Source organism: Psammomys obesus, unplaced genomic scaffold, assembly GCF_907164565.1.
Source record: "Psammomys obesus unplaced genomic scaffold, mPsaObe1.curated_primary_1811, whole genome shotgun sequence".
NCBI lineage: Eukaryota > Metazoa > Chordata > Mammalia > Rodentia > Muridae > Psammomys > Psammomys obesus.
In genome coordinates, this window is record NW_026596244.1 from 4457539 (window position 1) to 4471956 (window position 14418).

General features: G+C 43.6%; 1 protein-coding gene across 2 annotated transcripts in view; it reads right to left on the reverse strand.

The window, feature by feature from the left end:
• Positions 1-10160, reverse strand: part of Golim4 (golgi integral membrane protein 4) — an 81877-nt gene extending 71717 nt beyond the window's left edge. For both annotated transcript variants that reach the window (XM_055596632.1, XM_055596630.1), the window contains exon 1: positions 9338-10160. In XM_055596632.1, coding sequence (XP_055452607.1) covers positions 9338-9524 — 187 coding nt within the window. In that variant the 5' untranslated portion in view covers positions 9525-10160. The remainder of the gene's footprint in view (positions 1-9337) is intronic.
• Positions 10161-14418: the final 4258 nt, after the last annotated feature.

Below are 14418 nucleotides of genomic sequence, written 5' to 3' on the forward strand. Positions count from 1 at the left end.
GGTTCAGAGAAATTTGAAATGTAAGACTATCTGGATAGATGGATAGATGGATGGATGGATGGATGGATGGATGGACGGATGAACGGTTTTTTTAAAGGTAAGAAACAGTTCATTGGACATCAGAAATGATGAAGCACACAATTTCAATGCCCACATTTTCATGTAGCTATGTGACCCACAGCCACTGGTAGGTAGAGTGAGAGTAAAAGCTGCCAAACACACTGAGTGATCCAATTAAAGAGATTGCCTAGAAAAAGAATAGTGAAAATGCCACTACGTTTCTTCTTATTGTATTGTAATAAACTTGGTAAGTTGAGGGATGGATAGCTAATAAAAGAAATCCATGACTTGATGGGTTGAAGATTCTTAGTCTCTCTAGACAGCCAAATAATTATAAAATTAAGAGAGACAGCATCAAGGCTGGAGAGATGATAGCTCAGCAGTTAAAAGCACTTGTTGCTCTTACAGAAGATCCAGGTTTGGCTCCTAGTTCCCAAATGGCAGCTCACAGCCATCTCTAGCTTCAGTCCAGGGGATGGGACACACTCTCCAGGCCCTCTAGGGCTCCTGCTCCATCTAGTGTATTTACACGTACTTTAGAACACACACTCAAAATGAAATGAATAAATATTTTTGAAAGACAGGACCAGAAACTGAGGTCATACCATAACACTATAAGAAAACCATGGCATTAGATACAAACCCAGCATGTAGCTATGAAATCTTTCTGTTAAGGCCATGGAAAGGTTAAAAAAGAATGCTACACCACCGGGCCTCCAAAGACTGTCAGAGACCCTCTCAACAGAGGTGTAAGGAACTCACGTCACAATCTTCACAGAAGTTTGGGTTTAAAAACCGCTATGGCCTACCAATGAGCTTAAAGAGAAGGCAGGCCTTTAAGAGATGTACCTCTCATCTGCTGCAGGATGATCACCAAGAAGAGGATTCCATTCTAGAGGCTGTACGGATAGGGCAGGCTAGAATAGACAACACTTTACAAAAAGAAGATTCACAGAATCTTTGAGAAGATTTTATCAGAATACTGCCAGCTTGGACCAAAAGGGAAAGAGACAGGACAAAACAAGAAGAGTCTATAGACCCACCCACATTTCACTGACAGTGAACGCTGTGGAAAAGCAAGCAGGAGAAATGACTGCAAGAATAATCCAGGAGCCTTGGGGTGCAAATGTCCTGGAGAGTGACGTGCAACCTAGGGACCTAACTGAGTATGTCAGCTTGGATTTCGGAATGTCTGTGGATCAGCTAATTCCCTGCTCCTCTCCTCCACTGACACTTTAGAAAGCAAATATCTCAGTTTCCCCTGCCTGTCTTTGCGAAGGTTGATGGAGCTGAGTTGATCATTTTTCCTTTCCTTTTGAAATGCTAAAGAAGAGAGGGTCTAAATTTGAAGAGTGACATTAAAGAAACTATATCAAAAGACACCCAAGGAGCCTCATTCACACAGAGACTGAACTTGAATGATTTCTGAATTTTGACCCATTACTCATTTATTCAATAAGAATTGCTTTTTGGAAGCTGCATAGCTGGTGCACTTGCATGAATAAAGTGATTCATGACATGAGTATTACTTAATTGGTTTTACACAATCACTGGAACCGTTAAACACAACTTCAAGTCTATGTAAAAATCTCTCTCAGTGTTGATGAAAAGCTTGGAGCTGGATTTATAACTCAGTTGGTAACAGTCTCGAAGACCAGAGTTTGATCTCCCAAACCAGGCAAGGATGAGACGCCTCCATGGGTGAAAATGCTGGGCACACAAGCAAAAGGCTTGAGGCAGACTCCTCAGAACCCACATGAAGCTAGATACAGTAGCTCGCATCCCAGTGCTCTTATGGTGCGATAGGAGACAAAAACATGACAATCCCTAGAAGTGTAAAGGCCAGCAAGCTTAGTGTAGTGAGAGGTAAAACTAAAGAAACTATCTTGACAAGACAGAAGTTACGGACTGATACCCAGGGTTGTCCTATGACCTCTAGTTGCACACTGTGACACAGGTATACCTGCACTCACACATGAACACGCAAATAGACACACATCATAGCCACACATCCCACACATAGACACACACACATTTATTTTAAAAGTCGAATATGGTGATGACATCTGACCTCTACACACATATATATGAACATTTACCCTCCCAATATAATGCACACAAAGTGGCTGAGTAGTTGAATCGTATCACAGAAATTAGATTTATAAATAAAATCTCCCTAATATAAACATGACAAATTGCTGTGTTCAAAGTTAAGTAACCAAGTCATTATTATAACCAACTTTGATGTTTATATTTATTTTTTAGCATTGCACCTAAATTTAAGAGAGCGCATAAGCAATGTCAACGCTTCATTCAAGATCATTATTTATAAAAGATCTTGTGGTTTGTAACGAAAACCTCAGTTAAAAAAGTGCCCATTAAATGAAATGAAAACTCGAAGATAGAGGACTTGACTCCACTAAAGTGATTCTAATTTTTTGATTCACTTATCCTCAAAGAAAAGCAAATTATATCATTCAAATATTTTACAGTGCCGAGCCTTCACAATGACACCACAGCTTTTAGGGCCTACTCACTCTCACATTGTGTCAATTCATGTGTGAAAAACAGTTGAAGCAATATTTTCTAAATGGCAGACAGTCACAAAGCAATTTGTCTCACAGCCTTTTCCCTTTAGGCAACGAGGGCATTTAGTAAAGGCTTATTAGTGAAGGGCAATGACAGACAGACGTGGTTTCAGTATAAGCATTCATGGGCCAATGAAAACAAAGAGCATAAACACACCATTCAGGAATATACAGCATTGTTTAAAACAAGCAATGCCATTACAGTTGAGACTGAGAAAGGGATGCTTCTAGTCTTCAGGGTACACAGGGCAATGGAGAAGGCTGCCTTCTCAGTGCAGAATGGTATTGGGCTCTAGGCTCAGCTTGAGCCACACGGTAAGTGAGTTATCCATCTTAGAATTTAGGGTATTGCAAAATCCTGGGTTCCTATCAGATCTGATCAGTGAATGCAGCTCTAAAGCTCAAGCCTACAGGCTTCCTGGCAGGTGTTTAACCACTCTTCTTTGACCATATGACAGACACAGAAAACTTTCACTTCTAAGCAGGTCGATGAATTCCACCAACCATCTGGCAGTGAAAGTGACAAACACGCTTTGTCCTCCATGACAGGACACAGCACCTTTTGGTTCAAATGAAGAGCAGCAACTCTAAGTTGCTGTTGTGTGTAATGTTTGCAAGTATTCTTTCTTCCCTGAAATAAGGGTTAAAAAGTGAAAGAGAGAAGGGAAGGATGGAGGGGGGGAATGAAGGGAGGAAGGAAAGGAAGGAAGGGAGGAAGGAAAAAAAGAAAGAAAGTAAGATAACAAGAGCATCATAAAGTTTCAGCAAAACTGAACACGGCACTCTAAAATTGTCCCATTTAAACTTGGACTAGTCACACCAACTACAGTAAAAGGCAGGCCAGTGAGATGAAGCCCAACAAATCCAGCAGCCACTGCCTACTGTGCTAATATATGCTGCTAGTCAAATACTCTGCACTCATGTGAGTCTTACTAGAGTGGCCTCAACGCCACCTCAAAGCCCAGTCTCCTTTCTCCATTCCCCATGGCTTTCCCTTTTAAGAATGTGAAATTCTACACAAGAATTTTAATGCTTGAACACTCACCAGCTGCTTTCCAGTATCTGTCCCTTTCTGGCTCCTCTCCAAAACTCTGGGTTTGGTCTATTTCATCTTCAGTCCTCAGTCCCCTAACCCTAGCTCTCATGTAGGGGACAATGTCCTTTGCAAAGAGAGGAAAACTAAGCAAAGCCGAGGTGAGGTTCCCATCTCTCCGAAACTCACACTAGAGGTCTCTGTGTCCTGCACAATTCTCACATACTCACATACCAATGGTTCCCTTATCACAGAGTAGGGACGGCTGATGCAAGCACGACAGATGGCTATAGATTCTTAAATTTTTTAAGATTTACTTATTTTTCTTATTTACAGTACTCTGCTTGCATGTGTACCTACATGCCAGAAGAGGGCAGCAGATAACATTGTAGACGGTTGTGAGCCACCATCTGGCTGCTGGGAATTGAACTCAGGGCCTTTGGAAGAACAGCCAGTGTTCTTAAACTCTGAGCCATCTCTCCAGCCCCAGCTGTAGATTCTTGTAGCTATCATTTTCAAGAGACAGAATGCTTTAATTGGAGTTGTGTGAAGTATTGAGAAGCTTTTACCTTTTAATTAGAGGATGGATTTTACATGTTAAAGTATCAGCATCCATAAATTGCCTTCTTTGTTGCTGTGACAGAAGACCTCACAGACACAACTTCCTCACAGTTAGTGAGAGTACGGTCCATCTGTTGTGTTCAGGTGATGGGTAGTGAGACTGGGACTCATCTCCAAAAACCATAAAATACGGAGACCTCCCCTGGAATCAGAGGCAGCTATAACCTTCACCCCTCCACTTGTAGTTAGGCTCCACACCCTAAAAGTTTCACAACCTTCTAACCACATTGTCACCTGACAATCAACTGATCAAACACCTAGGCCCGAGGGACACATTTCACATTTACAGCACACCAATATTTTTAAAGCAACTCTTTTTACATGTGAGATATACTTTAATAAAGCTGTCTATTTAAAGGCAACATTTAATTGATGCTACAAGTCTTACCCTGGCGCATGGAAATGATTAGACCTATGAAACAGTGCCCATGCTTGCACACCTGAGGACTGAATTATTGAAGTCTGTGGAGGACTCTGCTACACAGAAGCCTCCGATGTTAATCCAAAAGCAAGCTTTACTCATCTTGAATAGCACAGTAGGTATTGGACCACATGGAAACCTATGTATCCTGAGAGCTATGTGAGAAGAAACAGTGCCATGAAGAGGTTCATCAGTTCGTCCAAGATAACAAGGATAGGAGAAAGCACAACGAATTGACACCCTCACCTCACTAGCCAGTATCTGGAACAGTACTGTCTCCACTATCAGCAGGTACAGCTCTTTATACTCCTGCTGTTAGTAAGAACCGATTATATGCCTGGCACTAGGAGGAAAGAGGAAGAACTTTAGAGAGCCTGAGCTTGAACTGAAGAGCTTTGTTTTAAAGCAGTTTAGGAACTATGGAAAACAAAAAGGTCATAGCATATGGTGATACCTTATTGGTCAGGCTAGGCTATTGACCCAGTGGCCGCAAACTTACAGAACAAATGGAACTCTTACACAGAACACTTTTCCTCTAAATAATTACAGCATATTTTCTTGAACTTAGCATATGGAAAACATTGTATAAATCTTCCTTGGTGCTATCTGGTCATCAATGTGACACTGTGACACTGTGCTTCTGGAGAGTACACTTAATATTCTTAAATGTGTAGAAATCACATCTTATCCCAGACCTTACTACACACAGTCATTATCTCAGAAGCTGCACACCTCTTCTAATGCAACGTGATACAGAGGGGCTAATCAGTAACCACACTCTAAACCAGTGTTGTCAAGGAAGAGCCTTTCCTCGTTCAGGGTAAAGTACATGGGCTTGTGTTAGTTTATCTGCTTTCCTGATACTTGCTTAGAAACAAAGGCATGTAGACAACTGTACGAAGAACTTCGCCAGTCTCAGCACTGAGCCCAGCACCAAGCTGGGAAGAGAATAAGAGATGAATTATCCGTCTCAAAGGGAGAGCCAGAGGATCACACAGTTCTACTGTATTCCTTGTTTGTACCGAGAGTTCTGTGGACATGATTTTCATTAATACAATAACCCTGACGAAATGAGTCACTCTAATCTGCACTTTATAAAAATTAGGCCCAACTTCACACAAAAAGTTGCAGAACTAGAATTTGAAACACAGTCCAGAAATGGGTCTGCTTTTAATCATATGCCCAAGATAAGAGATGAAAACACCCTTGGGGCCAGGCATGTAAAGAGGATGTTTGAAGTGGCTTTAGCATTAAGATTAGAGAGCCAGGGTTCTTAACCATGGCTGCTCCTGGAATCACCTAGGGAGCTTTAAAGGCTGTTGGTTGAAGTCTGGGTTCCACCCCCACAGATGTGATTTAATTGATGTGGGAGTTGCAAGGTGCTCCAAATGGGCAGTCTAGCCAGAGGCAGGCTGCCTGCAGAACAAGATGGCTCACTTGAAAGCAGCGAGAGAAAACAGTCAAATGTTAAGTAAACATTGTGCTGGGGAAAGGCTGCTACTTCTGCCACCAGCATGGGATCTCTGCACCAGTCTTTGGTATAATTAAGGCACAGGTACAGGAGCTAGATATATAGATGATTGATAGTTATGCAGATAATTGATAGATACACAGATGATAGATCGATTAGATAGATAGATTGGATAGATAGATAGATAGATAGATAGATAGATAGATAGATAGATAGATAGATAGATAGAGATGGATGATAGATATGTAGACAGATATATAGATAGCTACACAGATGCAGAAGATGTTGTCATGTTTGTAGAGAAGGCTGTCTAGTCTCTGAGCCTTTCCATGCCACTCTCCAGCTCCAATTATGGGACTATTATACGAAAGAGTAATCTCCGTTCAAAGGATCCTGGAATACGGCCTGTTCTTCAAATGAAGATAACCTAACTGTGCTCACTTAACAAATGTGCACCATTTGATACAGGAACACTCACTTCAACTTTTTCAAGGGTCATTTTTTAAAAGAAAGCCACTCAAAATCAACTGTGACCTTTATCCAAGCCAAGTCAAGAGCTCTCACTTAACTACACAAGAAGCAAACGTGCAAGGGAGGGAGGGGAGGTGGTGGGGTGTCGGGAGATGGCTCAATCAGTAAAGTGCCGCCTGTAGACCTACATTTTGCTCTGTGGCTCCATGGCTGTGGAGGAGACACAGGCAGATACCTAAAGCCAGCCAGCCTAGCTGAATCAATAAGCTCCGTGTTCAGTGAAAGACGCAGTCTCAAAAAGTAAAGGCGGAGAGCAAACAAGAAACGAAACCTGACATCAATCTATGACCGACACTCTCAGGCGCACCCACATGGAGACATATGCATCAGAAATAAGCTGATGATGATGAAGAAGAAGAAGTCAGATGCTCTGAACACTCTTCTGTGAAGAGTGGCACCACTAGGTAAAACGCCATCTGTCCTGGGGAAGGGAAAACAAGAGCTGCAAGCTGTCCGAAAATGCTCCCTATTAAATAGCCTGCAAGTGTGAAAATGAACATTGCTAAAGGCAAGTGTGAGTGCTCTTTCTGAAGAAAAAAAAAAGCAGAAACTTTAGCCAGCCTGTGAAGTAATTCATCCTATGCTGTATCTTTGCTACCACTGCACTGCCAGCCAAAAGGAAATGGCAAAAGCACCAGTTAAGAAACATTTCAGGGGCTGGTACACCACAGCTCCGCCAGCTAAATGTTTGCTTGCTGTGCATGCTTGAGGACCTCAGTTCGGAACCCCAGGACATGTGTAAGAACCCAAGTATTGTGATGTATGCGTGCATTCTGGGTGTTGGGGTGGGCTGTGAAAACAGAGGGTACTTGGGGCTCACTGGCCAGTAGGGCTGATTCAGTGTGTTCTAAGCTTGAAATGAGTGACTCTATCTCAAGAAATAAGGTGAAGACTGAAAAACAAACACACTAGAGTTCAACCTCTGTCCTTCGCACAGAAACACACTTATCCCATACACACATGCACATTCGCACACACAAAGATCCCAGGTGTTAGCTGATTAGTCAACCTAGCCAAAACAGGTACTCAAGGTTCATTTAGGGGCACTGTCTCAGAATCTCAGTAGAGAGCTTCAGTTAAGAAAGACTTCCTGATATCAACCTCTGGCCCTCACCTCTGTGCAAATGGGCAAGTCGACACATGCACATATGCACACACTGAAATTCACGGAGAAGCCACTATTCTAAGAAAATAAGCCAAGAATCCAACAACTTGTAAATTTCCATACATATACATATACATTTCCAATATATATATATATATGGAAATATATATATATATATATATATATTTTACTCCAAGTGACTATAAAAACAGACTTCCCCTTTGAAGAAAGCCCAGCCACATACTTTCATTGGCTGGAGCCATTCAAGCTGAAGAAGCTAAAAATACTTCCTTTTCTTCTAAGTTGAGAAGAGCAGATCAGACCGAGCAAATAGCTGCATATCGTTTTCTCCCATCGTCAGTGTCTTACTAGAAGATGCTCTGAAGAGCTAGATCAAGCAAAGGTATCTGTTTAATATCTGTATACACATCCACTGTCAGAAACAGCCCTTCAGCTTCTACCTTGCCAGAAAATTTAATAAGCCGTATTTGCATTATCAACAATGATGATCAGCGTGCGACTGCTTAGGTAGAACTTTTTATTTCTCACTCCCTTTGTGTTGGAGAGAGAGCTCCATGAGTGCTGAACACAAACCAGCAGGGCAAGTAAAAGTATTCATAAAGAACACATACAAGTACATTCTTAACCCAACCACACAGCGTTTAACATGCACTCACGCATGAATCATCTGGGCCTTAGAAATTCACAATGCGATTCTTAAAACAGAAGGATACAAGCTTTGAACGTCTTGCACAAGTTGTGTCTTCTGTGGCTGGCAAAGTGAAATTTCACCTTTTTGACTCCCCAAAGCTAACTGTAAAACAAACACGTGCATTCACGCAGATGCACACACCTGGCCCTGTGACCAGCTAAAAGAAAGGCTTTCCCAGGAAGACAAGCCTTTTAGAAAACAATTCTCTGCAGGATAATTAACAATCAAACAGTGTGGATTTTTCCATCACACCCAATATTTCTCAAGTTCACTATTAAACCAAAATAATAATAATAGCAATAATAACAATAAAGGCTAGCGTGTTCCATTCATGGGCCATTGGTGTATAGCCTAATTGTTTTACTGAAAAAGAGCACCAGCTAGGAAATGTCTTCATAACTCTCCATGTCTACACACCAGGGCTTGCCTCTGGGGAAAGGGTTGGCAGATGTAGCAGGAGGGTTGTTTGCCTACATTGCAGCTGGGCCTTGGACAAGTGCTTCCGGCCAACGACTCAGTGTTGTACGCACCCACCAAAAGCCAGGCAGGACCATGCTCTGGTCCCGTGAGTTGCAAAGATAACTTCTGGGTGGAAAGAAGGAAACTGGGATATCACCCCCACCCACACACACCCACCCACACACACTCAGAGGCCAGCAGCCCTGAGGCCGCTCCCTCGGATGCCCCAGAAGGTCAATGGGTGGTACCTGCAAAGCCAACTGTACACCAAGCTACTTTTCTAGCCCCAGCAGCAGCACGGAGAGAAGTTGGCCGCGAGTGTCCCCTTAATTGTACCTTGTAATTGGGCAGAGAGTGAGTCCTGGTGCTGCTGGTACTTGAGCGCCACCGCCTCGGCTTTGCGCAGCTGCGTCTGCAGCTCCAAGTAGAGCATCGCGCCATAGAGGAAGCCGAAGACCACCGTGAGTAGCAGCAGCGTCTGGAAGATTCGCTTCTGCTTTCGGGAGCACATCCCGTTTCCCATAGTCCCTCCTGCACCCCGCGCTGTGGCGGCGGGATCCGTCGTGTCCTGGTGTCCTCGGCTGCGTCGGGCGGCTCAGGAGCGGCCACCGCGAGAAGTAGCCGCACTCGGCATGAGCAGAAGAGGCGAGACACAAAAGCGGGGCCAGAGGGGAAGAGGCGGCCGCTCAGCCCCCGCGGGCGGCTGGGCGCCAGGCCATCGACGCCGCCCAGGCAGCAGCCACCAAACTTCTGCGACGTCCGATCTCCGCGAGTGGCTGGGCCCGCGTGGGGTCCCTTCGCATACTTCAGAGCCCGATGCCTTAGCTGCTCCCCCCCGCGCGCCGCCTGCCCGGCTTTCCCTCCTCCCCACTTTTTGGCCTCGCAGTCCCCACGGTCTGTCCCCGCCCCTCGCGCCGGCTCCAGCTGCTGGACTTTGCTACCCCTGGTAGGGGACGCGCGCCCAACAAAGGGACCTGGTTCCCGGCGGCGTCCCCGCGCACCGTCCACCGGGATAGTGGAGAGATGGGGACAGGTTGGTCTGGTCGGCTAAGGGGGACCGGGGGGGCCGGTGTCACTGATCCGGCAGCTCCAGCCGCCCGCCACCTCCCACCCAACTTACGTGTCACCCACGGCCCCGCTATCATGGCCAACGGGATTCCGGGAGGAAGTCCCACTCGGGCTCCCCGCTCATTGGGCCCGCGCGAGCCGCCGCTCCCTCCTTTCGGGGAGCTAATGCTGGGCTCCATTGGACGCCAGCTTTGTCCGTCCCGCCCCGGGCCGCGCCTTCCCTCTCAGCTCCGGGAAGGCTCTGGACTCCGTGGGCCCCGCGGCCGCCTGGCGCCTGGGTGCGCCCACGTGGAGCCCGGGTGGGTGTGGAGAGGCGGAGGAGCCGGGTTGGGAGTGCTGGGCACTTGTCCGGGCCTGAGGCTTGGGGGTGATCATTGCGCACGTGTGTGCATGTGTGAGCATTCGTGTCCCAGCACTTGGAATGCACGTGGAGAGAGAGCACAGCGCTCACACACACCAAGAACCGCAAAGCAGCAGCACCCACTCTGCTAAGCCCTGCTCATTTCCCAGCCTGGGAGTGAGCTCAGGTTGCGGACACTGTTTTCCGCACAGTCTCTCAAGGGCTGCCTACTGAGTCTTGTACCATTAGGGACAGTAGCCTAATATGCATGCTTACCGTAGATGGAAGGAAGCGAGCTGGGACCCTGACGCTCACTTGACTGTCCACGTGGGGTGGGGAAATCACTTTGTTGGCAGAGGGAAAGAAATGATCTCATGTTTCCTCTGGCTGCAAATGGAATAATTTAAAAACAAATCATACAGGCTGAAATGAGAATGCATTCATTTTGCTATGTGTATTTCTCTTAATGGTGGCAGAAATGCATCAACTACATTTTTAAATTACATTTTCAAGGCCAACAAACCCCCTATGTTTAAAAAAAAAAGTTAGCAAGCATAATAACTCCAAATCACTTCAAAGAAATCCACACTGCATTTGCCTCTTCAATGCAATAAGAGGGGGTGTGGAATCGAGGTTATGCATAAGTGTTAATTTTGTTTCTCCTCTTGACCTGAATTCTAAAGGAAATACATTACTTCTGGAAAAAAGTATCAGTTGTGCAGTAGCAGTTACTACATTCTGCATAATTCTTGTGACATCCTGACTGGGTTTTAGTCCTTACCATCAATTATGGGGAATGAGTGCTTAGAATGAAGGAAGAGCTGCTTAAACCAGATTCATTTTAAAGACAGACCCAGTGTTGAACGCTTTTAGGTCAACTCTGGAATCACGGGGTAACAAGAGCCACACAGGCAGACTGGGGCATTTATCTCGCTGTAAAAATAAGCAGGATTGCTGTTTGCGCCTACCTAACAATCACATTACCTTGTTCAAATGCTCTTACGAGGAGACCTACCCAGGATGGGCGATTTACATGTTGGAAACAAAGAAACCAAATTTAACCAATATGAAAATAATAGTTGTAGGACCTTCTAGGCCTTATAAAAAAGGTATTTGCTCACAATAGAAGAATCTATCAGATGGTTACCCTTTCCATCTTTTCTACAGAAACCAAATCATCATTTGATTTAAACAAACATGTAACCAAGAACTGTATTCCGTTAAAATGTCAGCCTGTGCCAGACCTGATGATACAACCTGTAACCCCAGCCTTGGGAGATCAAGGCAACAGGATTCTGAGACCAGACTAGGCAATTCAGAGAGACCTTGTCTCAAACCAAAAGTCAAAAGGGGCGGGGCTAGAGATGACAGCTCAGTGTTAAAACACCTACCTAGAGTGTAGTAGTTGCTAAGTTAAACTCCCAGTCGCAGAAAACGGAAAGAACGCCCAATTTAAAGAGAAGGTAAGCTAAAGAAACCTAGTTTTGTTCCATGGTAAAGCTGTAATTCCCATAGTCTTGAGTACTGTGGAATTTACGATTGTGTAAGCTTTCCTCCTTCTGTTTTGCTCTCAGAAATTGAGAGTAATTAGTAGGATTACTTTATAATTCCTCAGAACTGAATTTGTTCATATGCTCTGCAAAATCTCTGCCCAAATATCTAAAGAACATGAAATTTTTAGCAATGATCTTAGCCTACACTTAAATATGAGATTATTCTGGGCAGACACACACACACCGAGGTTGTCCAGTCCAGGAGATGTGGAAAGACTTTTCACAAATTACATAGCACGTGGTATTCTGGTGTGTTTCCAACCTTTCGAAATTCTGGTGCTTCCAGAATTCATGCTTTCTCGTTTTAAATCTCTGATATCTTAGGAACAGTTCCATTCCAGTTTCTCAAGGTCTTCTTTGCCCAAAGCAGATGGCTGAGTCTACAGAATATAATAAATGAAGGCCATAAAATACAACTCAATATTTTAGTCATAAAATTTGAAAGAGAAGGAAGTTATTACCTGAACTTATTCATTATTTCAAATTCATGAAGGGTTTGCAGAAGTACATAAAATCACTAATGGCAGTGTTTTTATAATATTACATTTTCAAGGTGAACAATGCCTCTGATTCGAATATACACACACAGAGTTTTTGAGCAGCCGGCATGGGAGCATCCAGGGCCTACAGATTAAATTTACATAGCACTGCCTTTGGGTAAAGTATAAGATATGAGCTACTTACACTGGTCTTGGAAGGTCTATTGTTAGCTATATTTTAGTTTTGTTTCTTTATTGTTTAAAAAAACCACAGAAATAAATATATAGAGACCATATGTTTTTACGGTGTAAGAATATAATTTAGAAATTGCAAATACGGAGGAATTAACCCGCACTTAATATTTTGTTTCTATGTCAAGAAAACCAAAACCTTACATATGAGAAGAGTTAAGATAACATTTGAGAATCTTAGCACACTCCCTAGCTTAACTGAATTATGTTCAACCATGCTGATGTTCCAAAAAGGAGCGGTTAAGGAAACAAATTTGAGGAAGTCAACTGATGCATAATTTGGAACAATCTAATAAATATATAGAAATGTAGAGAAAGTAATATCCATTTCATGAAAACTTCTATCAAAATATCTTTATTACGAATAAAATTCAATTTGTTTTAATAACTTGTTGGAGAAACAAACACTCAAAACGAGTGCTGAGCATCCAACATTAAAATTGGTAGCTCAGATGTAGGCTGGTGTTAGAACACTTGCCTAGCCTGTGCAAACCTGGGGCCTCAGTTTCTGGCATATATAGCCCTAGCTAATTGTAAACTTGGCACAGCATAGAATCATCTGAAAGGAAAGACTGGCTCAGATTTGTCTGCGGACAGGTTTGTGGAGAATTGTCTGTATTGCTAATTGGTGTAGGACAGTGCAGCCCACTGCAGACTGTGACATTCACACAGAGATTGCCCCGCGTAAGAAAGCTAGCTAAGCAAGAACCAGTGGGCAAGCCAACACGCAGTGCCCTTTATGGTTTCTGCTTTACCGTCTTAGCCTGACCTCCTTCCCCACAGTTGCCTTTGGCTAGGGCATTTTATCACTGCAAGATGAAGGACTCTAGGACAGTAAATAAATAACTGGTAGCGCAATCAATAAATGCAAAATGGCTTTTAAGTGTCAATAGCTCACACTTTGAACTGTGTTATATAACAATTACAGGAGAAAAAAAAACAACTCTCTTCTATCTCTTAAAGAACTTTCACCCTAGGTCTCATTACTTTTTATTTTTGATCCCTAATTAGTACATTTGCCTTGCTTCTTGTCACCTTTAATACCTGCTCTAAGAGTAAGGACATTTTGAGAGTTTTGTGATAAATATGTTTAAGCTCCTTTCTCTCAAGGTTTTGTTAATGGCTTGGCAGTAACTGCCAGTAAATTAATAAAGCAAAAAAAGATAGGCATGGGACTGAGGGCGTAACTGATGGTTTCCCTGACTCAGCACGTCTTGGTGCCTTTCTTGGGTCTGTTACTAAATGGCTACCTTTGTAATTTTTATTTGAGGAGGGCGAAAGAGCAAATGGCTAATCAGTCCTCATTAAGTCAAATCCTTTTCAATAGCAAACTAGACTGGCAGGATTGCTCAGTGGGTAAGGCACTTGTCATGTAGGCAGTGGGTCCTAGTTCTGATGTCCAGAACCCTCATAAAGCTACTGGGATTGGTAGCAGCCATCTATAACTTCTGCATCTACAAGTTCTGTGAGCTGGAACATGGAGATGGAAGATTCCCCAAAAGCTCACAGGCTTAACCTGGCACAGGCAGGTACAAAATTAGAGCCTGTTTCAAAAATGGTGAAAGGGGAGGACTGAGACTTAAGGTTGTCCCCTGACCACTATCGGTACTATGAAACCCAAATGCACACACCTAATATCCCCCAACTGCACCCCAAGAACACTGTGGAAAATGTGGGGAAAAAAAACACAAAATAAAAAAATAAATAAAAATTAAAAAAAAAAAA